The sequence below is a fragment of the Scardinius erythrophthalmus genome (genome assembly GCF_964197995.2).
Source record: "Scardinius erythrophthalmus genome assembly, chromosome: 10".
NCBI classification, from domain to species: domain Eukaryota; kingdom Metazoa; phylum Chordata; class Actinopteri; order Cypriniformes; family Leuciscidae; genus Scardinius; species Scardinius erythrophthalmus.
Genome location: NC_138230.1, coordinates 10065623 through 10092071, shown reverse-complemented (window position 1 = coordinate 10092071; position 26449 = coordinate 10065623). Strand labels below are relative to the sequence as shown.

Sequence of the window (26449 nt, the reverse complement as noted above, 5' to 3'; positions counted from 1 at the left end):
ATGTCAATGCATCAGATTCCCGTTTGTTTTTACATGCAAACAATTTGAGCAATTTGTTCATTTGTTAAAGCATTTCGATAACTTTACAGTAAGGGTTTATTTTTTAACAAATTTGTTAACTAGGCTACATTAGATGACATGAACTAACAATGAACAATTTTGCAGTGAAGCAATTTTCAAAAGTGTATCTGTTAACATTAGGGCAATGTGAACATGATAATTTTTACTAACTTACATTTACAAAAGGTTAATAAATGCTGTAAAAATAAATTGTTCATTGTTAGACCTTGTAAAGTGTTACCTGCGTTTTATATAATAATTTACAATTAAGCGATTTATTCATGTGCAAAAGTATTCAATTAAAGCGAATCTACAAGTGAGCGAATTGTGGGTTAAATTGAGCTCATATTTTGTGGTAAATCGTCAGCATGCTGTACATGCAGTGAGTCCACAGACTGTTGTACACAGGAATATTCCTTTAAGTCATGTAAAAGCAATATAACTCTGCTGCACATAACAAACGTCTTAATCTTCTGACGGCAGTGTGCAGGGATCATGGATCCATCAGAAACCTGCCCATTATCCACTGGTGAAACTGGTGCGCAGCTGCCGAGAGCCACAGAGCACCTGCTACATGAGCTAATGTCCTTCATCTCGCCACAGGCCGCGAGCTAAATCATCGTGAGCATCTGCGCAAAACATTGTTAGATGAGGAAAAAAGGCCTGTTTTAAGGCCTTTCTGATGAGATGGCATAATAAAAATCCTAGTAAATTAGATTGGGCAGACATGTGATGTTCCCACCGCAGGTCTCAGGATGTTCCAGCAGGGTAATGTTAATGATAATATGGTGTGGCGGTGTGTTCAGGCCGTGCTCGACTTACTCCTCAATCCCCTCAGCGTGGCCTCTCATCAGCGCCGCTAACCCACATGAGCAATGATACATGCTCATTTCATTACAGCGTGGAATGGAAAGTATTAGTCACCAAGGTCCACAGAGATGGTTTGGGAAGCTCACATCCATCTAAGGTCTTTTTTATCAGATTATATCTGTCCAATTGGATCATCTGATAATTCTTTGGGAATTATGGATCGGTGGGACGTTTAGTTATAGTGGGGTGAAAACTCTTGGGAAAATGTCTTCCTTGCTGCTGCCAGATTTCACGTTCGTTTAACTCGGTTTGGCTACTTTGTTAGCAATGCTGTGATACGAGAATGAACGTCTGGGTCACATTTCGCCACAAAATCAAAAGGAAGAAAAATGATATTTTGCATGATAATTTTTTTTGTAATAAAAAACAAGAAATACTGTATTTTTTACTCTAATAAAATATATTTTTTATTTAAATAAGCATAAATTAAAAGTAATAAAATACTGCCATGATGTAATAACATTTTACAATGTATTTTTCCCATTATACAGTAATGAAAATGAGTTTCTGGCACATTATAGTAATAAAAAAAACAGGGGAGGAAAAGTTTCATTCTCATTAAAAACTTGCAAAGGTGCAAAAAAATCTTAATGGTCCTAAAGCAGACTTCAACTAAACATAATTTCTTTTTGATTTCATAGTGAAATATGACCTTAGGCTCATTCCTGACAGGTTTTGTGAGATTCACCATACTAAAATGTCCAAACAAAAAAAACAAGTGAAACCATTTCTATAGCAAAGACAGAGAAACATTTTACTTTGTTCATACCATACTCTCAGCAAGAGTGTGTGTCATACGATACAGCACATGTACAAAACAAACTATTCGTTTTGTAGGTTCTGGCATTCAGCACTACACAATAATTAGCAGTTAAGGACAATTTGTAAGGTGCCTAAATACACAAAACGATCAGGAATGTTAATGGTCACTCTACAAATGCAAATCTCACTCATTTCTATTCATACAGTTAATATTATTATCATCATCATCATTATATAAAAACGAATCTACACAAAATTGAGGCAAATATTTACACAGAGGAAGAGAGCAGGACTATTTACAAAAGACAACTTTCAGTGACGCATCTACATAAGAACGAGTATAAATATATATGCATGTTAAAATGACAGTCTTTGTTCAGATGTTGATGACATCACAACCCCGCCATCTGCGAGAGCTGCCCTTTAAATTGTTGTGCCAAGTGTGAGAGGTCCGTCACGCGATCTACCATCTCCTGTACGGCAGCTGTGTTGGGATAGTGGAGGGCCGCTATTTTTGTGGCGCTCACGACTGTCTTTAGCATCTCGCACAGGACGTTGCTCAAGTTCATGACACGGTTTGCCACTTCCGCTGCCGAGGCCTGTCTTGACAGTGTGTCACCGATGAACACCAGCTTGTGGGCGCAGAGAATGACAAACTTGCCATGTGCAACGAAGATCCGAGGAGGCTGCCCGGCCTTCACGCAACCGAAAAAAGCATCTACCGCGTTCAGCAGAGTCACGAAGTGCTGCTCGCATTGGTCCGCGTAGAAGCCCAACAGCTGGCGGTCACGCAAGCACACCGGAGCTCCGCCTCCATTGGAGAAATTAGAGGAGGAGTCTGTCGAATGCTGGTGGGAGATCCACTTGGTGATGTCGTTCTCTACAGGTTTGATCACTTCCTGTTCGAGCTGTTTAAACTGTTTCAGCTGTTGAGTGAGACAAAGAATTTCAAAGTTAGAAATATTTCAATCGTAAAAAGATATTAAGAAAAATAATGCATGTCATTTCGGCCTTTTTCTCTTTAAAACAAATGAAATTTAAAAATGAACAAATTTAAAATGAACAATGAACAAAGTTATATAATATATTGTGTAATATAGTAGTTATGGTTCAATTAGTTTTTTTTTTTAAAGAACCATAAGAGATAAAATGCACCAGTTTATAAATATTTACATAAAATGGTAACAACATGCAAAATGTATATAATACATATAAATATATATATATATACAAACACACACATCTCATGTAGGTTGTTCATTTCAAAATCAAAAAAGGCAAACAAATCTTTCTAGAAATATAAAAAAAAATAAAAATTTTGCCTACATTTTGAGATGGACACTAACAACATGAGAGACCAAAGAATGCATAAACATCTTAAACACAGTTTATATGGGCTCAAGTTTACATGGAGCAGGAACCATCTGTCCTAGAAGAGAGTTGAGATCTGCACCTGTGAGGTTGTTATAGCCAAACTATGATATATGGCGAACATATGGACAGCCGAAGATCTCACATGATGCAACTGTTAACTGACTTGGCCAACTAAAACCCCTTTTCTTGTATTAATTTAACTTAATTCATGTACTTCTGGTGTTTCTATTCTTATCCATTCTAAGGCTGACAAAGTCTCTGTCATGCTGTACTGTATTTCTGCACCCTGAGGGCACTTAATCATTAGCTACTTCCTTGTGCATTGATGACTGACACACAAGCTGATGACGTCTATGTGCACGCGTCGCGTACCTGTTCTTGGCCGAGTTGGACTTTGCTCTGTTTGGTGATGTTTTCCTTCTCTAAGAGTTCCTTCTGTTGTCGCTCGAATTCATCTTTTCCCTGCAAAAATAACAAAAGGTCAGTCAGCAAGTCTCAACAGAAACTAGTGTCTTCATGCAGCCCGAAGCCACTGTGGTATTAAACTAATCCTCTTTTAATTCAAATAATTTTATTTGTCTCATGAATTGAATTTGAAAAGGCAACCATCTCTTTTTATTATCTTTAAAACGCCATTCTGGTAGCATCTAAACTCTTGCATAGGATGAATATCCTCTTAAGTCTTTTGCTTGAGATTAACGTACTTGCTAATATTTTAATCTCACTTTGATGTGCTCAAATGTGAAGGATCTCATTTCTAATCTCTGCATCCAGTATTAACAGATGGACAGATGATAGACGGACGCGAATGGACTGTTTTTCAACAGTTTTTGCAGCATGCAAATTGCAAATCTATAAAGTTTTTGTATTCATTTTATTCACAGCTGTTTTTGAAGAATGTCAGAAACCAGACAGTTGATGGACCCCATTGACTTCTATAGTATGGAAAAGAAAATACTATGTAAGTCAATGGGGCCCATCAACTGTCTGGTAACCGACATTCTTCATAATATCTTATGTGTTCAGCAGAAGAAATAAATTCCTACAGGTTTGGAACAACTTGAGGGTGTGTAAATGTGTAAATTTATTTTTGTGCATTACTCTACATTATAGTTTTTTTATCGTTGCATTGCCTTTTATATGAAAATCGCAAATAGAAACACATGAACGTTAGTAATGGTGATTATTGACTTGGCAAACATTACTAATACCACATCTAAAATCTGTGCTGTGCAAAAGTTTTGCTCACACTTGCTTTTTACAATGATTAAATTTTATTTTTCTATTTAATATATCACATGCAAGAAAGTTTCGTGCTAGTACTGAAAATTTGAAATTAGTACTGAAAAACTATTCATGCTATAATATGCTAGTGTTATTGAAAAATAAAACAATTTTACTATACATTTGTGTGCTAAATAATTTTTTTTAGAGCTAACATCCAGAAAATAAGCACACAGACTTGTTAATTTAAAAAAAAGCTAATAAATAAGATAATTTCTTACAATTTTTATTTATATATATATAAATATGAATATGTATATGTATATGTGTATGTATGTGTTTCAAGTATTGTGTTGTAGTGTGATTCCCACCTGCAGATGGACATAGTCATAATCTTCCATCCAGCTTTTAACGCACTTCTCGCTGTTCATGTTGGCTTTGTCGTGTGATACGGGGAAAGGTTTGGTCTGGTCCTCTGTCGGGGTGCAGGTAAAGGGGTGAACGATGCCCTCTATTGGAGCTCTTCGGAAGAGGAGCTCTGCGCTGCCCCCTATTGTTGAGGCCAGCTGCTTGGCATCATCCGGCACAGTCCGTGACACCATTACAAAACGTTCCAGTTCGTCACTCTTGCTCTGATGCTTGGTGCCGATTGCCAGGATATTAAGCGGCCAGTTATTGTTTTCTAAAGTCTGGTGTGTTTGTTGAAGAATCTGATGGGAATCTTCCAGACGCTGCAACTGGCGTCGTAACTTGGAGTGCAGTCCCTGATCGGACAGAGCGGTGGCGTTTGCTGCCGCTCCGCGACCAAATATGAGAAATTCTGTGAGCGAACCCTTGACGCGCTCTAATAAAACACGGACCTCGTTGGTGTGGCGCTCCATGAAGCTGTATGTCCTCCAGTGAGGCGATGACGCAAGAGTTTGCAGAGCGCAAACAGAAGACTCCAGGCATTGCTGGAGGTGACCCAACCTCTGAAACGCAGAGTCTAGATCCAACGCCAGACGACTCTCTGCGGGCGACCCGGCAGAAGAAGAGGAAGTTGACATGCTGCTGCGAGTGCTTCCCGTGCTGGAAAACGACAAGCGGTTTACGCCATCGGTCACATCACCAAGCAACCGAGTGTCTGTCGGTGGGATGTCGTAAACGGATTTATTCCTGTCCTTCTCAGACGAAGCGTGTCGGTTCTGAGGCAGTCCACGTGGAATATCGTACAAGTCCCGAGATCCACTTGCGGCCTGTTGGCTGGCGGGAACGTCGTAGATGCCGACGCTGTCGTTCGTGACCTTGCGGGACACCGGCTCAGAGCTGGGCGGGAAGTCGTAGTTGGAGCACGAGGAAGCTTTAGAGATAGACGTTGGTGGAACGTCGTATACACCTTCTTGCTTGTGCTTTGAAGGCTGTGGAAAGTCGTAGTTCCCTTCATCTTGTGCAATGTTGTTCCGACAAGGTGGTGTGGAGTAAATCTGTGGGAGTGAGAATTCGGTTAAACACGGAGTTTATATGCTTATTAGAATTAGTGTTGCCAAAAATATACAATTTTCTGATGCATATCGTCACTACTGTCAGAAGTAGTAGTTTTAGTTTCTTGCCATTGTCACCTTTGGCTTGCTCAGTTGGGGTTTAAAAGACAATTGAAATTTAGAAAATTAGACCAAAACCTGAACTGAATTTAAGCTGGATTTTCTGTAGAGCTGCCTTTAAAGTTGTTTCATGATTGATTTTTTTTTCATTTATTATTTAAAAGGGGACCGTATACATTAATCAACATTCAGATAAATGTACCCAAGTTAGCCCAAAGGCTATTCTTCATTGGCAGTGCATTTGCCTGATGTTATTAGACAGAAACTTGAGAAACTTAATGAACTTTGCAACATTGACACTGTTATTTACCTGAACTGAATCAACACTGAACTAAATTGAGCTGAATACTGACACTATTGTCTTCCGTAGAGCCGCTTCACAACTGAAATTCGTTTCATAATTGAATTGACACATTAACAGTTATTTTTCTCCTTGTAGCTTTCCTCATGCTTGAGGATTTAACTCTTGCAAGTGAAGAAAAATAATTTTATTTTACAGGTCAGTTGTATTACAATTGTAAAAAAGAAAATGAGTCTTAGAAATATTATTATTAGCATCATCATCATTTCTTCTGGTCAACAGTAACTTGGATACTGTTCAAAATGTTATGCTCCAAATGTGTAATTTTTCACTGTGGTATCAAATGCTGTTATCTCATAGCAATATTTTTCAATTTATTGCATTGAAATTCCAACACTGGTGCCAAAACCAATAATAACTGTTTGATTCCTGACAGTCTAATAAGTCCTGCATTTCCACCATCTCACTCTAAAAACTTGAATAGGACATGGAAAATCCTGCCATCCAGCTAAAGGATCAAACCTGGCATTGACCTGACAGCGTAATGGGAGTACATGGGGCGTGCCAACAGCATATTGGTCAATAAATAAACACAGTGGCCTGTAAGTGATTTCTGTCAAGCGTAGAATCTATCTTTCAGAGTGAGCCCGGGTTTCCGCAAACCCTAATTAAATACGACTCTAATAACAGGTTTCCATGTACGTCCAGTTTATTTCAAACAAACTCGAGGCGCTACGCTGCATTTCGCCAGGAGCAGCGGTGAAACATAAGAGGGGCTTCAGCACAATTATTTCTGTTCTGACCTCCTTGCAAAGTTAAGAGCACTACTCTGAGTTTGACTCCAACATTGCTGGCAAGCTAGGCTTTAATTTGCTAACCAGGGGAAAGTAATAAAAATCAGAGTATTTATTTCTTTGTAAAATTTCTGGGAAATAATAGCATTCGGTTACAAGACAAAGAACAAGGGCTGCATCCGAGTGATTATAGTTAACTAAAACCATAAAACATTTTCATACTTGAGATAAAACAAACGTTAGCTAAAATAAAATAAAATGTATTTTTTAAAAAAAACTTATTTTATTTAAAATAGTTAACTGGTTTCATTTAATAACACAATGTGCCAAATTTTAAAATGTATAACTAATAAAAACAGAAACAAACAAACAAACAAACAAACAAACAAACAAACAAAACAATTGCAGATATTTTAACTAAAATTAAAATGTGAAGCATAAAAAATAAAAGCTCATTCAAAATATTAATAAAAACTATAATAGTATTTCAATGATCCTAAAGTAATACTGGGCAGCATTTAAGAGAGTATATTTAAATATTCTTGTATCTTTTTGAAACTTTTGATTATTTGAAGCAAAGACTGTCCACTGTGAAAATTGTAAGTCTAATTCTGTATAAGATGCATGATTTGAGGAATGATTTGTGGCACAAACAATGTGGGATAAGTTATACGCTAAAGTGTCAAACTACCCCTAATTTGCATTTGCTAATTATCATGACAACATAATGAATATTAAGAGCTGAAGAATCGGCATACCCCTTGAGATGCTGGAGGTATGTCATACAGTCCTCCTTTGGATCGCAGGTCATGTGACGGAGGTGTGTCGTAGACGCCCTGGGCTCTGGGAGAGCTGTGCTTTCCGGTTTGCTTGCTCGGAGGAATATCATACACCTGTGCGGGTGTTTAAAATGTAAATACACATATGCAGACATCTATATGGGTGCGTGTGTTATTGAAGTAACACTCACCCCCTGGGGACGAGCTGGAGGAACATCGTAGAGGTCATGAGATGAATCTGAAGCAGGACTATAGGCGTATGTTTGTCCTACTCGTACTGGGGTCACCACCTGAAACAACAATACAACCATTAGGGGACGTTAAAGTCAGAGCTAAAATGTTTTATTCCTAGGTGAAATGTCATATAAAGTTAGCGAAGCGTTTCCTGACATGAGAAATTGAGGCTGAAAACACCAACAATTACACAGACAACATTTTTTTTATTCTTAACTCTAAATATGAAATGTATTAGTAATAATAAAAACTATTAATCAAACATTCACTACTAAAAATTAACAAAAAAAACCCAAACATATACAGTACACACACACACACAATTAATACTAATCTCACCAAACATTTGATAATTATTAATAATAATCAATCATTTTTAATACTGAATAAAATCATTTTATATATTTTTAGCAATAATATTGTACGGTTTTATTATTATAGTGAATAATTAAACCTCATTTAAGCTCTTTTTTTTTTTCAGCCGCAACATACAAAGTATCTGTGGTGAAACTATGGTGCAATGTGTACGTGACTAGATTAATGCAACTGCAAAACATAGACGCTAATTGAGTAATCTGTCTTATACAACTTCACCTCCTCGGCTCCAAACATTAATATCTGTCATCTCATTCGTTTCTAATCTATCTTTTCTCTCTATATTCCTGCAGTTAATCCTCCATCCTTTATGCTCTACATCTGTCTTCTGCGTCAGACAGGCAGAAGCATCCTTGGAATGTACTCGGTCTCCATTCGCTGTTCTCCAAAATCAGCCCCCCTCCTCGTCCCAAACGCTCCGCTAATACACCGCACACCGCTGTCACCACACGAGAACACTCACGGGTCACTGACAGCTCTCAAAAATGGGAACCATATGTACTGCATCCTGTCTGAGAGACTCCAGATCTGATCCAAAACCCAATGGGCTGCCTTGCTGTACCACCTACATAGACCGCGGCCTTCTATCCGAACTGAAACCTCATATAAGTGACTGATTTTGAACTCTACATGTCTGGATTTAAACAGGCAAATGCTTGACACATTATTGCAGTGATTGTTGTGTTTCAAGATCTTTACAAGGTCTTGACCAAAAATCGATGCACCTCTTAATGGAAATAACATGAATTTCCATCAAGAGGTGCATCAATTCTTGGTCAAGATTTTGTATTGACAATGCAAGAGTCCAGCTCTCTGTGAAGTGTCTTACAGCACGTCCCAAAGACTTTCAATGAATTTAAGGTTGTTTAAGAAATTAAAAGCTACACACTCCAAACACTCCACACTCCGGGTAGTGTTTACACACCCTCTCGTGACACACAGAGTTCCAGAGATGTGAATGTCAATATGGTTTTCATAAGCGAGGCCGTCACACTCTTATTTTTACTCTGTGAGTTTAGGTGCACATCAATGACATTCCTATCCATAAATCAGCACTCTGGAATTCCAGGTTCAGCATAGTTCACCAATTACCCAGATCTCCCGGGTTGTTCCCATCAGTCTTAAATCACCTCTGCTTCCCAGAAATCCTGGGAAAATGAACTGGGAATAAATGGAGAACGGGACACATCAGTGGTCTAATCAATCTATCTATACTCCATATATGCATATAATAAACTATATTTATATTTTGTATTTATAATATTATTTACAAAAGAGTTATTAAATATTTAATAAAATATGTTCACATATATATATATATATATATATATATATATAATATATATTATCAAGAATCTTGATTTTTCAAAATATATAGTATAATATTTAATACATTTTAGTGTTATTTTAACATTTTCAAATATTACAATTTCATATAATTTATTATTTATTATATTATGTATTATTATATGTTTTATTAATTTTGAGTAAATTTGATCAAATAATACAGAAATCCATCCAATATGACCTAAATCACTTCTCCGCCACCTGGAGTGGTTAATCGGAAATGAGTACATGTGCCATAGTGTGAGGTGCGAACTGTGACCTCTAGGCAAACATCCTCACCCTGGATCCCGTTACACCCCGGCTGGGTGTGCGTGACTAAGGTTTGAACCTGAGACCGACCTTATTACTGCGAGAGCCTCGTTTTTTTGTCCTTGGAGAATAACAGCGCTGAAAAAGCAGCATGACGTGAGAGTGTTTTCTTACCAGCCTCGTTTATCGGTATGCGGCATTTAGACTAAAGCTGTTTGAGTAAACAATGACTTCACAGATTAGCTCTTTGACAAGTAAACAGAGCTGGAAAAATCACTCGGTTGATCATTTGGAGGAAAAGAAAAGAAAAGCAGTTCTCTAGAATCATCTAGAATGATCTGCTGTCTCTCTCTTCTGTCCCTTTAAATCGGTTCCATTCCAGTGACAGAAAAAGCTCCGTCCTATTAATAAGTCATCAACTCATCAACGAAGGCAATTAAATGTCAAACCCTCAGGGATCTCCTACATGACGACCATAAAACTGAAACACAAAGTCTTCCTGCTAATTTAGGAGCATTACCCTAACGCAAGAAGCCATAATTAATTTTACATCACATGGAAGCATTCAAACACACCCCGTGATTTATAGATGCGCATTGAGACGACGCGGTTGGGGGTGATTATTTAAATGAGATGCATCAATTATGCAGTGACCCTGATTTTAACGGTTTGTCTTTGATTAATAATAAGTAGGCGAAAAAAAAGATTTAGCCTTGAAATGAAGACGAGGAGGTGAACGGGAATGAACTCTTGTGTCTTGTGGGCATGAGGAAATAAGCTACCTCTCCACTGAGCATTTCCTGCTATCTCTGCGGGAGGGAAAGAACAGCCGTGTGTCCGACACTAAAGGAGTCCAGACATCTTTTCTGGGTCAGAGCACTTCCATACTAAGAACAGGCTAAACAACTTCACACTTAAGGCCCGCTCATATCAAGGACAATAACTATAATGATAACGATAAAGATAATTAAAATTTGTTCCAAATATAAAAGAGTAGCGGAGTTCACACTACAACTATAATAATAATACCATTGCGATCACTTTCAGAACGACTTTTTCCTGCTGATGATGAATAATCAAAACATTGGCAGCCAATCAGAATCCTTCTTGCTTAAAAAAGTTGGAGCATTTTTTTCAGCAGTTTTTTCCAAACGTTTAATTCATATTAGAGAAAATACATAAAAGATATCAAGATATGTAATGTATAGTAGAAACGAGGAAAAAAAATCTAGTTGCTAATAAGCTAGCAAGCGTTGAGTCACATGACTAATGAGAAGGGTGAAGGGTGCAGAAGGGTGCGGTGGCATGTGACCAACAAATCTTGACGATATCTCCTGGAGACTGAGGTGTGCAAACAGGAAAACGCCTATCTCAGACAAGTAGGAAGAATGAGAACAAAACCTGGTTAGTGGCGATAACAGACAGCCTCGGCCCATAGAGTGGGCAGAAAATTATGATTTATGATATGACTCATGAAGAAAAGTTAATCCTAAAAAGTCTGTCTACACTGGAAGCATCGAAGCTGCACGTCATCTTCAGAATTTTCACTCATACGGATCTGGAACAAAAACTGCTTTACCTCAGAAACAGCCACAATTTGTTGTGTCAACCCGACTTGGGTACCAATGGGACGAGAGATCTCATCTCTACCCATAAGGCTCGGCTCTGTGAAGGACGTTGTGTGGTTGTGTAAATCTTGGAGACGGCTCTGGCTGGCATGAATAGTGCAGCTGTGAGCGGCCTTAGATCACTGTACCCTTCAGGTCAGGCGGGGACAGAGCCAGACTTCAGCAACCAAACCTTACAGTGTGTCATTATCCTGCCCCGCGCCAGCAACAAACACATCATCCACAAGCAGAACTACTACAGCACAAATAGACACTTTCTGCGTTCAGATGAAACATTCGAGTACTTTATGATTAAGAATTAGTCCTGTGTGAAACACTGTGTTCATGTTGTTTCAGAATGGCCATAATTACAAGATGACAGTCCTGACAAGCTGTTTTCAGATACTATGTGTTTGGCGAGCCACAATGGATCCATGCGCTACTTTTTGTCACTGACTAGCTTTATTAATTTGCTGGTAACATTTTTACAGTAAGGTTCCATTTGTTAGCTACATTGGTTTATTAATCTTAGTTAAATGTTAATTCTAGGGATGCATTGATATAAAAAAAATGGCCGATACTGATAACCGATAATTCTTTATATTTGAAAGCCGATAACCAATATATTGGCCAATAAATCTAAATCCAAATTTTTATATAATTTTTGAGAGCCTGATTACGAAAACAAAAGTCTCACCATTAAAATCCATGTCCCAAGCACACAATTATAATGTTCTCATTATAATTTAATGTAGCCGATATGACAGACTTGCACTGCACATGTTGCACTTACTGTATTTTCCTTTTTTGAAGTGATTTCAATCATATTTCAAGCAATTAAAAAAACAACATGGTGAACAGTGCGCATTTGAAGTGTCTCAGCAAAAGAAATAATATTTTTTTTTTAGTGGCCAAATTTTCTTATCAGGCCAATCACGATTACACAAAAAATGCACATATCGGCCAATACTGATATGGTGGCCGATATATTGTTCATCCCATAACATTTATTAAAATCAAAAGTATGTGTTAATTTTATTTAATGGACCTCAGCTAACATGAAATAACAATATCTTAATACAGATGTATTGCTCATTGTTAGTTAATATTAGTTAACGCACTAACTAATGGGATCTTATTGTAAAGTGTTACCAATATAGCTGTACATGTGCTCGCTAAATATTTACTGACATTAATAAAAAGGCATTTTTAACAGAAATATGAGCTGACCAAACTATATTTAACTAGACTAAACCAATTCTTTAAACATAGTCAATCACAATAGTAAGTTCGAGTTCAACAAAGATGAAGTGTTCTAGTTACGAACATAATGTGAATGAAGCATAAATGGTTGGTGAACATGAACTGATTTGTTCTTTCTTAAACAAGTTTTTGAACTTTCTATTTGGTTAAATTGTGCATGTCAGGATGTAATTGTTCACACAGATGCACAATAATCAAGATCAAAGTCTAAACTTTAATCTGATTCAAAACCACATCGCCATTTTCAATGACGGATCTAAAAGGGGATCACTTTTATTTTCCAGCACAGGAAGTGAGATCAGGAAGGAAACGGTTGTTATTTTTGTTGCACTTTCCGCTGTGCCACACCTCTGTAATGCACTTTATGTCAGAGGAACGTCAACTGAACGTTGTGTTTACAGATGTGAGCACACCCTCTTACCTCACTCTTATTAGAGTGGCCGACTGTTATGCCAACCTCAGGAAAACAACACACAAGGTAAGGTGTGCCATCATTCTGAACGCCAGCAAACAAAATGATCAGACAAACCTCAATCAAAGCAACACAACCCTCTTTCCATAAAGCCATACTGCGTGTGTTGATCGTCCATCTCAAGATCATTTGAGGTGGACAGACTGTAACCTTAACTTTCAACACTCCTGATATCTGAGACTAGTAGCTCTCTAAACTCTTAATGTCAAAAGCAGAAGAACCTCTACTTTTAAATGACGATCACAGACATGACCTCAGTGTTATGAGTTTGCCTGAGTGATGTTTTCAGTTCTCTCTAGTGCTGAGGAACATAAGCTGTGTCTACAGTGTCTGTATCTGAGTGGCAAAATAAAGCTAAATCAGAATAATCATCAAGCAGGCAAAAATCAAAATCAGCCAGCCTTATCCTGTGTCTTTAAAAGAGAACTTGAGAACTACCATAGTGGTTTGCAGAAAGACAAGTGCTACATGAAAATGAGCTGACAGTTTTTAATGACACAAAAATCCCTTTTCGCCCGCTGACGTACACTTTGTTTCGCTGCAGTGTATGCTTTCTCAGTGTGTTCAGTAGCCTGATCTCCTCTATTTATTTTTCCATCCCCGCTGTGGCTTTCCTATTCAGAGAGAACGGGTGCAGTCCTGTGCATGGACAGGACATTATAAAGCTGTTAAATATAAAGCCTGTAGCGCTGCGGTGGAGGGCAGGGCAGGGTGTGCACAACTCCTGTACACAACGGCTTTGGGCTGGACACGGGACACTTTTAATCTTTAAAACTAAAAAATGCCGCTGGGATAAATGAGTATAGTGATTGGTTGTATTTCTTATATAAAATAATAAAATGTTTATTCTAACACATATTACAATTTTAAGTGTTTATTTAACATTTTTTGTATTATTATTTTAGAATTGTGTTATTATAAAAAAAAATATATATATATATATATATATATATATATATTCCAAATTAATTTATTTAAAATGATACATAAGAAAAGTAATATTGAATGTATTCATTTTAGTTTTAATTAATTATATTTTTGTAAATTCAAAAATATCTATTTAATATTTTTTTTTTATTTTTATTTATTATTTATTTGGTATATTATTTACAATTATTTTATAGTATAATTTTCTTTAAATGTTTAATGTTTAATAAATATTTAATATGATATTTAATTCATATTGCAATTAATAATTAAGGATGGTATTTTAAATTAAAAATTTACACACACACACACACACGCACACGCACACACACACACACACACACACACACACACACACACACACACACACACACACACACACACACACACACACACACAAACACAAACACAAATGCATCTAAATTGTAAAAATATATTAAATATTCCTGATCACCTTTTACCTGTCAAACATCACTAAAACCTGTAAGCGAATGGTATTTTCAAGGTTTTCCATAATGGGAATAGTTTCATATTTTAATATCTTTTTGTTATCACTTTAGTTGTCTCCTAATTTCATTTTAATATATTATGGTATTTCCATTACTTTACCATAGTAGAACCACAGTACATCTGTAAAACACATTTTGCAAGAGCAAAAGCATGCAACACAATCAAACACTAAGTGTTGCTCAGCGGATGAACGTTTAATCTTGTCAACATCTGCCGCACATTCACCACAAGCGTTATCTTGAAGCGAGGAATCGAGCCTAGTTGAGTTTACCTTGCAGGGAGTGCCATCCGCAGCCAGAGCGCTTCTCTGTGGAACCTGGTACACGTCTTTAGATGGAGGGACCTGGTAGATGCCCTGTCCCTGTGGGCTCTGGTGGGACGGCGGCACCTGGTACACACCCTGAGGTGTGAGTGGCCTCTGCTGGAGGGCATGACCCTGTGGTGGGGAGGGGGATGCGGACGTCTGGCCTTCGAACATTGGTCCGATAAGCAGTTTGAGGCGGTTGCCGGGGGCGATGCCCTGCCGGCCGTGAAGCGAACACAGCCACCATCCCTCCAGACCACCTGTGTTCTGCTCGATGACGGTCAGGATATCGCCCTTCCGGAATGCCAGCTCTTCCGGGGATTCGGGAACGTTGTCATAAAGCGCTTTAGCCATCAAGTTCTGTAAAGAATGAAGGCACAATAATTCATTATACTGTTTGAACTCAATAAGACACTTACATTCCAGAAAAAAGCTCGCCCTAACCACACTAACCAGCTCCGACTAAGTATATGATTTGTTCAGTATTATCACAAGCATTGAGGCATGACCTATGCGTATTATGATTACATACAGTGATTTTTGGACATATTTAGCGGGTTCTTGTGGGCTGCAATACAAAGTGGTTCCCTGTAATATTACAATTAGATGTCTAAAAAACATCCGTGTAATACTATCCGTGTAGTTCGGCGGTCTGCTGGTAGTTCCCTTTAAAAGAAGCCGTTTCATCCACAGCGCCTCAATAATAACTCAAACTCAATCTGAACGTCTGGCCGAGCTGACCCACATCGGACTAGGAAAATAATCATAAAATCCGCTCAACGACTCCATAGCCAAAACATATTTCTCTGAGGGGCCATGCTGGAAAACCATTTTCCTGTCAATCATTTCCAAACCACAGGGATATAATAAAAATAAAAAAAACCTAGCAGAATTCAGTTCAAATTGTGCCAGTCCATAGGATATTTCATATTTCATATCACATTCGTTCATGTAAGAATGAATATAGCGCTAGTCAGATGTGGACGAAGTACACAACTTCCTTACTTGAGTGAAAGTATAGATACTACTGGTCAAATATTACTCCGTTACAAGTAAAAGTTGTAAAGACCTATTTTTACTTAAGTAAAAGTACAGAAGTACTCATTTTTAAAAGTACTTAAGTATCAGAAGTATAAAGTAAATGTCAATGCATTGTTTTATTATTGTTGCATTGTTGTATGTAATACTTAAAGTACCGTATGCCTCTGAATCTATGCCTGCCTACCCTCATATCGATATCAAATTTATTTCTAGAACACAGTTCCAGTAGTGGGATTGAATGTGAGATTGAATGAGTGCACTCAACAACGTCCACAATGGTTTCAGACACCCAAATGGCTGTTTCCTCAAATACTGCCCTATTTAAAGTTTTTTGGCTTTTAGAATGAATATGTTAGCCTTACTGTTATCTATAAGCTAGTGTGCTCCAAAAAAGTGACAAAATTCGCATTTAGAAAACCAAACCCAACGTTGAAAATGAAAATTAGGTTTATGTCAGAATCCAATGTCAGATTGACGTTGATCTCCAACGTTGGACAGTATTGCATTGTGGTTGAAAATTCGGGTTCTGACATCAACCCGACTTTTATTTTCAATCAATATCCAACGTCAATCTGACGTCGGGTTCTGATGTCAATCAGATGCAGGGTTCTGATGTCAACCCGACTTTCATTTCCAACCAAAATGCAACCTCTGCAACCAAAATTATCCACTGACTGACGTTACTTTCTACTCAAGGATCTTGACAGAATTGTAGTGGAGTAAAAGTACGATATTTGTCTTTCAAATGAAGTGAAGTTAAAGTAAAAAGTTTCCAGAAAAAATAATACTCAAGTAAAGTACAGATACTCAAAAAGTGTACTTAAGTACAGTACTCAAGTACTTTGTTACTGTCCACCTCTGGCGCTAGTGTGTTTGAAATATATATTTGACCTAATTGCTAAATTTGGAAAGACTGTTTAAAATGAGAAAATATTTTAAATAGAACAGCAGATATTAATATCCTTTTGAAGTACCATAAATGAATATGGTAATCTTACAGTACCATGGGAAATTCAGGAGAGAGATTGAGTAGATTAGAACTAGATTCTTAAGCTTCAATTTCAGTTCATTCAAATTCAATTCAAAATCAGTTCACAATTACATTCAAATTAAAACCATGTACATTCAAATTGTAACAAGATGCCTGTATTTAGAAATGTGAAAACACAGATCCAACAGCTGTTTTCTCATTTCTACGGTATTTGGGATGTAATTAAGTGGTTGACCGATATGGCTTTATCTCGGCCAACATATCACTACACAAATAGTCCTACACACAAGATCTCCACTTTGAACAGTGTGTCTATCAGCTTCTCCTTGGGTTCTGTCTTAAAAGACTTTGTGTGCCTTCATCTGCTTTCCCACAATGCTAAGTAAACGGGTTCCCACGTGAACCTTCCTGTTCGGGCAGCATCATTATCTGCGATTGGGCGTCTGGTCGCATGGCTATTGTCTCACATTCATGGCCTCGGTCACCCGCATTAGGGCATGACAACAACCCCCGCCGAGAGAACCACGTCGCGCTAATACAGTGAGCTTAAGAACATGACCTCTAGGGTCACCATTGTCTTATAGGAGCGTTTTGTGTCACACTCTTAGCATTCAGCCTGTTTAGGGCTTATCTGCTAAAAGAACACACAACTCATTGAATAGGAAACTAGGGAGTGAATCAAACAAAGCTTGAGAAAATGCTGAAGTGCTTAAAGTAATGGCATGTCTTCTTAACTTAACTTATTTTCTTATTTATATATAAATATGACATGTCTTTTCTAAAGAAGACACTTTGAAAAGCCTAAGCAAAACTCAAAATATATGTGAAAGTGTGAAGATAAAGCTAATTAATTATTTAAGCTACTCTTGCTATTCTCACCTCGTGACGTCTGCAGCAGAACTGACCTGGAAATCTTCCATTCAAAGCATTCACTGATATCACTGCAACACATGCTTCCTCTTGTGCAAAGTTTCCGTGCAAAAAGAAGAAATTCACATATACTACAAGTACAGTGCAACACTTTTTGAAGAAGTACATTTAACAAACAGTTGACGTGCATCTTAGGGTTTCTTGCACTTTAACGAGCACCCTGAACAAGCTGTCAAATTGCTTCAACAGTTTAGACTTTAGAGATGACCATGACTGAAAATATGCATTATCTAATCAAAAAAAAAAAAAAAAAAAAAAAAAAATTCCAATCATTTATGATCATGATAACTGTATCTGTAATATGTAATCTCACTGCTTGGCAACAGGCTTAAACAAACAGAGATAAACTGTTGCAGTACGTGCAGTCTTGACTATAATCCCTTTGCATTTTTCACACCCCAGGTTTTAGCTAATACAGGCCACTTTGGATGCAAAGCACCATTAAGTGATCTAATCAGTTGTGTATTCCTGCCCTAGTAGACACAAGTGTAAGACATTGCCTGATGGTTTGGTTTGGGAACAGTTCTGAAGCGGTCAACAGGGAAACGATTTCCCAGTGACGTGAAATTGAGCTGTAAAGTTAGACGATGTAGGGTATAAAACACTGGTATGTTTGGACTATAGGAACACCAGCATCGGGACACATAGAAAGAACCAGATGTGTCCAGGTTCGCCCAGCAAATGGTTCTCGCTGTAGTTGTCTAGACGGTGCCAAGTGGTTGAGGTGCAAAACTTCAAATTTACAATGTTGACTACTGTTCAGGAAAAAGGTTAATGTAGTTAACTAAAACTAAAACCATGAAGCATTTTAGTTAAATGTTTATTGAATGTTAACTGAAATAAAATAAAATGTTAATCAAAATAGAATAAAATAATCATTGTTTTAAACATTTTATTTAGTAAAAATTTCTTATTTTAATTGAGCTTAATTTGATGTATTAAAATAACTAAAACTGGCCTTTTATGGATATATGGATATATAACTATATATATATATATATATATATATATATATATATATATATATATATATATATATAAACTGAAATTACCTTCAAATCTACCAATGATACACACCCAAGATGGCCAATATAATGCTGATAATAATATTTCATTTTATATAATGATGAGCAAATTGACACATCTCTGATACAAATTTAAGAATATATATTTTACATTTACATCTCGAAAAACTGATGTGTTGTAAGCTTTGGTTTTAAATCGGATAGGGCACATGTTGAATTTATTTAGACTTAATTTTAGCTGTCTGTTTCCACACCTGGAGCAATGACTTTTGGGAAATTCATGACTCATTCAGTCCTAAATAAAGATGTTTTTTGTGGCGAGACAGTTTGTGCAACCCTATATGTTGAGGGATACGTGCTAACCAACACAGGACTTGAAACTGTTATGCAACCAAAATTACTATCGTACGGGATACCCTCCTTTCTTTTTAAGTACACACTCATTGGGTGGTTTTTGGCTTTGCCTCAGTAAAATCATCAAGGATGATTATGTAAGTAAATGAGCACACAAAAACACACTAGTGAGAAATTCCCCCAACACCGCTGCCAAAGTCACCAAAACACTACAGAAATCTATACCCTCAGGGTGCAAGAAAACCGCTGTGCAAACAAAGTGCAAACTCTGCCCGTAAGCAAACCCCCTGCCTCGCAGAAAGTGGTGTGTTCCTCCAGTGAAATGGAGTGGTGGGAGAATTAAGGCCAGCTCACTGTAATGTTCCCCTGGAGGGAGGGCGGTGTGGGTAGGACTGGTGAACCAGCACCTTTTACCCTCATTTCACTCAGGTAAATATAGAAGATAATTACCATAATGACTCTAATACAGACCTGATGACTCAACTTGGCCGTTGTGCCGAGTGAAAGAGAGTTTTAGCTCTGTCGAATGAACAGGGCGTACAAGGGACTGGCTAAAAAACTGTGTTTACTTTAAGTAATTCTTGAGCTAGTCCATCTGTCTTCACATCTTAATGTAATGCATTATGGTTTGGCGGAAGACAGTTGCATGTGAGTTTACTTGCAATTAAACCGCCTTTAGCAAGCAGCCAACAACAATAATACTAGCAAAACGTGATCAATAATTTCACGCCCCAAACCAAACACAATAGAGTGCTCGATCAATCCTCTCGGACATACTATACTGTAAGTTACACATGAACATAAGAGCTTACCATGATTCAAAGAGAGGGTGGATCTTTCCAGAGAAGTTTACGTAACACATTGTGAATTAAAAAGTCTCTAGACATTTTCAGTTGTCATACTTATTCATCATTGCAGTGAATACAATGAGTTCAGTTTGCAAAAACACATTTCATCCCAAAAAGCGAAAAGAAAGATTATATTGTGCTTATATGAAAATTTAAGGTTACACTATTTGCAACTACATGTCTACTAACTCTCATTAGATTAGTAGACTGCTGTGTTAGGGTTAAATCTGTTTTTAAATCTGGTGGTTTGTACACTAACATTCTGGAAACTCCCACCAGAGTGACTGATTTTCTGGCATCTTTTGACTACGTTACAGTGGTCGTGCCATGTCCCACTTTGCATTCTGACCAATTGATAAAAGGCCAAAGGAGACACAAAGTAAAGAGTTGTCTCATTTCAGTGATGGCGTGATGTCAGTTTTAGCTATTCCTCCCGTTTCCTCAGCACTGTGAATCAGAAATCGCCCACACTCAAGCCGTCAACACGACTTAAGTCACCAGCAAAAAACCCCCCGCCCACCAACCACCTAACAAACACTCCAAACAGAGACCAACCAACATGGCAACCTCAAAGACTCGAATCATCCAGAGCAGGCTTTTCTTTTAACACTATAAACCACACCAGTATTTCTGAGCATTTGCAGAAAAATACAGTAAGTGTCAGTGTGCGCATGCGGTAGGTAAACAGTAAAAAAAAACTGGGAACCTTTCAGTATCGTTACCGAAAACAAGGCCCAGATTGTTATAGGTGGGACGTAATGACGTTTGTGCATCTAATTAGTCCAATAAAAGGCACATTTTACATCTCAACTGCTTGTTGTTTTACCATCTTGTCTGATTTTTTAGTTCATGTACTGTTGTATCTAGAATGTTCTGTTACCTCCCTTCAGCCTGAAGCTTGTCTTTAGCTTGGCATCTCTACTGCTTGTTTCATAACTATGCGCATCAAGCAGACGGAGAAATATAAGTTGACTTGTCCTTGCCCCTATCACATGTCTTGTTGAAATCAGGGTTATTATAGAAAACTAAAACTAAAACTATCATGTTGTTACTTGAAATGCATGTTAACTGAAATAAGTCTACGTTTTCAAATTCTTTCATTTAGTTTGACTTAAAAATCTACACAGACATTAAAAATGAAACAACAAAATGACTAAAACTTACTAAAATTCGAATTAAAATGAAAATAACTAATTCAAACTATTAATAAAACCTATAATTGTATCTCAGTGTTACTAAAATGACACTGGTTGAAATGATAGCTGCTGGCACTAAAGATTGCATAATGCTGCATTCATAAACAGTGTTTGGTAACCTTCAAAAACAGTGTAAATTTTACACCATCGGGCCTGCAAGTACTGAAGGAGGCAGTGTGAATGGACAGAGAGGTAACCGGGTTCATACATCCTGTGGGAGATAGTTAAAGACATAATCCCCCCCCCCAGAACCAGCTAGCGCTTGGATGTGTGATGGATTTATGATGTCACAGCAGGGGCGGCCCTTCGAGAGCGGGAAATACACCCCCGAATGTCATCTCAATTTCACACTTCTCGAGAAAGTCTGCAGTGGTCCAGCACAGATAAGCAGCTCATGAGCTTGCTGTAAATTACTTTCAAAGGATTTTGGGTCAATAGGGCAACCGTGTTTCGCTCTGACATGTCTAAATGAAGGAGAAAAACATATGTCATCAGAAACCACTGTGCCACAAGAAAAACAGCACCTGTTATTTATTCAGTGAGCCCGCAAAGCAGAAAACTGTAAACATGTTTTAAAAGAGAAAAAGTATTTTTAAGATGCATCAATATACAACAATATAGAAAACACATAGAAAAATTGCTAAAAATATATCACAAATAAAAATATTATATATATTAGCTATTTTTCCTGATATGATTTTTTATGTTGTAAATGCATCTTAAAAATACATAAAAAGGTCAAAATATTTTAGAAAAAAATATACTAATATAAATTATTCATCAATTATTATTATTATTTATTTTTAGCATTTTAATAACATGAAAATATTTCTTATATATGTCGGCCAGTAAACGACTAAGCCTATGACTAAATGAACTAAAAATAAAAATAAAACGACTAAATTAAATAAATCAAAAAAATTAACAATGAATGACAAATGCCCACAAAATTTTCCATTAATGTCAATAGCGGAAGTTGAGAATGAGGTCAATCTTTAAATAGCGATGAACTCCAGTATAGAGTCATAAACAATCCAACATTATCACATTGACTTCTTTTGCTTCCCTCATTTGCAGCTGTCAAAGTTCCTCTTATCCGACAGTTCGCCATCCCACCCTCGACTGTAGATAATCGCTCTAAATCGCCACAAAAGGTAAACCATCCTCACAAACCATCCTTCATACTTCAAATGGATCGATCTAAAATGGCTTGGGGGCAAAACAACTCTTTCTTTTCATTTTTCTCCTGGTGAGGGCAATGCACCACAATGTGTAACCTTTCCAGGAAATGCATTGTGGGAATATTCAATATATTTATGACTTGAAAACAGTGGTGAAGAAGACAAAAAAAGACATGTTTTAGAGGTCAAACACAAATCCCTGTGGAATTTCAGAAGATATGAATGCATGAATAAAAACACAAATCAAATGTAACACTTTAAGAATAAAATACTGAAACGCACATATGGGTCGGCCTCTAATCTAAGTACGGAGGGGGATGTGTCCCCCGAAACATCTATAAAGGTTACGGCTCTGAAAGGTTCACAGTTCCTTATTTGATGCATCTTTGCAACCCCCCAATGTTCGTATATGCAGGAGGGCTCTCGGCGCCTTAAGAATCGACTCTTTTCTTTGTCCGTGTCTTTCAAACAGGACAGAGCTGTGCTGTGGAGCGCTGGTTGAGACCTGCTCTCTGAATAGCCCTTGTTCTTACCCTGGGGAATGTGGAATGCCTGCTGAGAAGTGTTCTTCATGCACAATACCACCCCGATGTGGCCTACACACACACAAACCAAACACATGCATATATAGACACACACACATACACAGTCTTCATACTCCAACGTCCTCCAGTAGACAGAAACTCAGGAACGAGATTGATTTTAAATTGTAATGTTCTTTCAGTGAGTTCCTTTTACATTTAATAACTTCCCACCCAGCCAAAGATAAACTTTATTGCTCGGAAATGCTCTTCATAGTGTTCTCAGCTACAAAAACAATCTTGTCTCAACATTGCCTAAAGTGTTTCTAAAGAAAAACGTGGATAATTTGGTCAAATCTGATGAGAAATGTTAGCGTTCATATTGAGATCTCTCACTTTCGATTGACTTTCTTCTCAGACAGCGACATAGCGTTGACCCAGATCCGGCCCACATCTGAAACACCTGGTTTCCACACGTACCAGATGTGGGCCGGATCTGTGCCGACACTATGTTGCTGTCTCTGTTGGCAAATGTTTTCAGAAACGCCAGATGTGATACATGATATTGCCAGGGTCAATTTCATTAGAATTTTTTTTTGCAAAATTTCCAGTTGGTCTTTAATATCAGACAAATGAGATATTAAAGAGTTCTCCTTTGTGATTTTCCTAATGGAATCCTTGATGATAACTTCAATTTAACACAAAACACACCACAAAATCACCCTTTTTACCCTCTCTCTGCCTTGTATTTCCCATTGCTTTTCATTTCAGTTGGGCAACCCCCTATTATTTCCCCTCAGACTGATTGAGAACAATGTAAATTTCCAAACAAAAACCCTCGGCTTGGATTACAGCCTGGAGAGAGACGCAAAAAAATCCCAGAACATTTACTTCACCTAATCAGTTCTTTGTGCCTGTCAGGCTATTTGTGCCACAGTTACATAAGAGCGAAAATAAAGCAGGAAAGCAGGGTACAGACGTTTGAGCGGGAGGGGTCGGCTCTCGTTTCGATGTGCTCCCGAAGGAAAATCTACGGCGTAACAGTCTCAAACTGCTCCCAGATCCCTGTGTCTGTTATGCTACAAGAGCTCTGAAATCTAATAAGAGGCCATACAGGTCTGCTTGTTTGGGGATTATTTATGCCTTGTGTATCTTTTCACACCTGCGCACCTGTTGGAAAACATAACTGACGTCAACAGGCCTGGGTTCTGACTGACCTTTGTGATGCGTGACGTCAAGATGTGGACCATGTGACCCTTAAGACTGAAAGATGAAGTCTGTTTAGTGCCTTCGCTGCTCCAAAGGTGGAAAACTTAATATTTAACTGGTACTTCACCTCATAACTGCGTGAGGGACTTTCTTGATACCCTAAAGGAACCGCTTGAGAGTGTTCGGTTAAAGTAAACTCTAAACTTCCCATCTAAACTGAGGAAGTATTGTTATTCTGTCAGCTGTCGGTCCACTCTGTTGGGTTTGACGATTAGTTATCAGACCGTGAGCCGAGAACAGCCTGTGTGTCACTCAGAGTGATGTACTTCAGTTGTTCTGCGTCAGAAACAACAAGAGCGTGACCAGTTCGCCCCTGTGGCCCTGACCCTCAAATACCCCCGGAGAATAACCCTGTGAGATAGTTCCTCTGCAAAAGTAAGCCAGTCTCTGAGGTAAAGATGCTTTAAAAGTTTCAGAAATGCCAGCCAAACAAAGGATCTCTCTCTGTCAACAGAGGATTAAAGGAAATCGGATCTGTTTTGATGCAACTTCCTCTGAAGTTATGGGATGAACCTCGCAAAAGGAAGAATTCAGGTCATCTCAAATTCAAAAGGAATAAATGAATTAAGACTTTAAGATTAATGCTTTTCTATTATATTATGAAATTATAGTTGCATGGGGGAAATATATATTAAAAATACAAATATAAATACAAATACAAAAAATTATTGTAAAATATTATAATAAATTAATAATTATAATAAAACATTATAACATTTTATGTGTTAATGTCAGTAAGATTTTAGAATTAATAGAAATAATTATTAGACATTTGAATGTTAAAAGTTTTCTATTTCAAACTGTTCTTTTGAACTTCGATTAAAAAAATCTGTAAAATAATGTATCAAAATCTAAAAAAAAATATAAAGCAGCACAACTGTTTTCAACATTGATTAATAATAATAAGCTAAATGTTTCTTGAGCATCAAATCATCATATTATACTGATTTCTAAAGGATCATGTGACACTGAAGACTGGAGTGATGGTGCTAAAAAATTCAGCTTTGATCACAGGGATAAATTACATTTTATAATATATTCAAATAGAAAACTGTTATTTTAAATTGTAATAATATTTCTCAATATTACCGTTTTTACTGTATTTTTGATCAATTAAGTGCTGCCTTGGTGAGCAGAAGAGACTTCTTTAAAAAATCACACCAAACTATTAAATGGTACCATCCATACAGTATATCTGACAAATGGAATCTATATAGCTGAGCTGATGCCTAATTGTGTCATTAAACAGATATATGAGCTTAAAGTACATTTGAGAGAGACTGCAAGAGATGCTCATTGTTATACTGTAGAGGAATTCAAACAGTCTGATGTGCGCTAACAGTCCGTGACTTGCCAAGTACTCCACATTCCCCAGATAGTGTGAAGCAGACAAAAGCATTCCATTCAGGAAGAGCTGCTCAATCCTCCTACCAAAGTAGGAAGCAAATCTTCCCAAAGGACTGAAAGCCTCAAAGACTATGCAAATGGAGAGGGAATCGCACACAAGAGCCAAGTTTCTCTTGAATGAAAAGCTGCCCCCACGCTGTGTGCACTTGGATTGAAAGTCCAGATTTGGCCAAAGTTTAGCCATATTTCTGAGTGCCCCAAAAATCAGCTGGGAAACCTTTTGAAAGGATGACAGCTTTTACACAAAAGGTGAATTTGTTTCAAAATCTTGTCCAATCTTTTGAAAGTGAATGAGGTCGTCTGGGGCTGTCGAGCTCTAAAGTTATGAAATAAGCACCATAAAAGTATCATAAAAGTGGTTGATAAGAATCCTGCAATATATTCCAAGTGTTCTGAAGCCATAAAATACATGTTCGTCACACAAAGCCATGTCGTTATTTATAAAAGATCTTGACATATACACCCTAGCTCTCATGGCATGTTCAGGAGCGAAGAGACTATTTGTGAATGATTCATTCTTTGGAGTCAAATATTTTTTATTGATTTTAGTTGATCCAATTCACAAAATAGCTCTGGATAAGCTGTTCATACACTGTACTGATCCAGTTCTTGAGTTCAACTCACTAACTCAAGATGGACGATATCAAAAAAAAA

General features: G+C 37.5%; 1 protein-coding gene across 3 annotated transcripts in view; it reads right to left on the bottom strand.

The window, feature by feature from the left end:
• Positions 1 to 1318: 1318 nt before the first annotated feature.
• The window catches only part of nedd9 (neural precursor cell expressed, developmentally down-regulated 9), a 35246-nt gene continuing 10115 nt past the window's right edge, over positions 1319 to 26449 (bottom strand). For 2 of the 3 annotated variants that reach the window (XM_081377651.1, XM_081377650.1), the window contains 6 exons: positions 15000 to 15392; positions 7936 to 8034; positions 7724 to 7858; positions 4662 to 5753; positions 3439 to 3528; positions 1319 to 2618 (listed from right to left, as the gene is read on the bottom strand). In XM_081377651.1, the coding sequence (XP_081233777.1) occupies positions 2085 to 2618; positions 3439 to 3528; positions 4662 to 5753; positions 7724 to 7858; positions 7936 to 8034; positions 15000 to 15386 (2337 nt within the window). In that variant the 5' untranslated portion in view covers positions 15387 to 15392 and the 3' untranslated portion in view covers positions 1319 to 2084. Of the gene's footprint in view, positions 2619 to 3438; positions 3529 to 4661; positions 5754 to 7723; positions 7859 to 7935; positions 8035 to 9445; positions 9498 to 14999; positions 15393 to 26449 lie in introns of those variants that run through there. The other variant, XM_081377652.1, reaches the window with a different exon arrangement.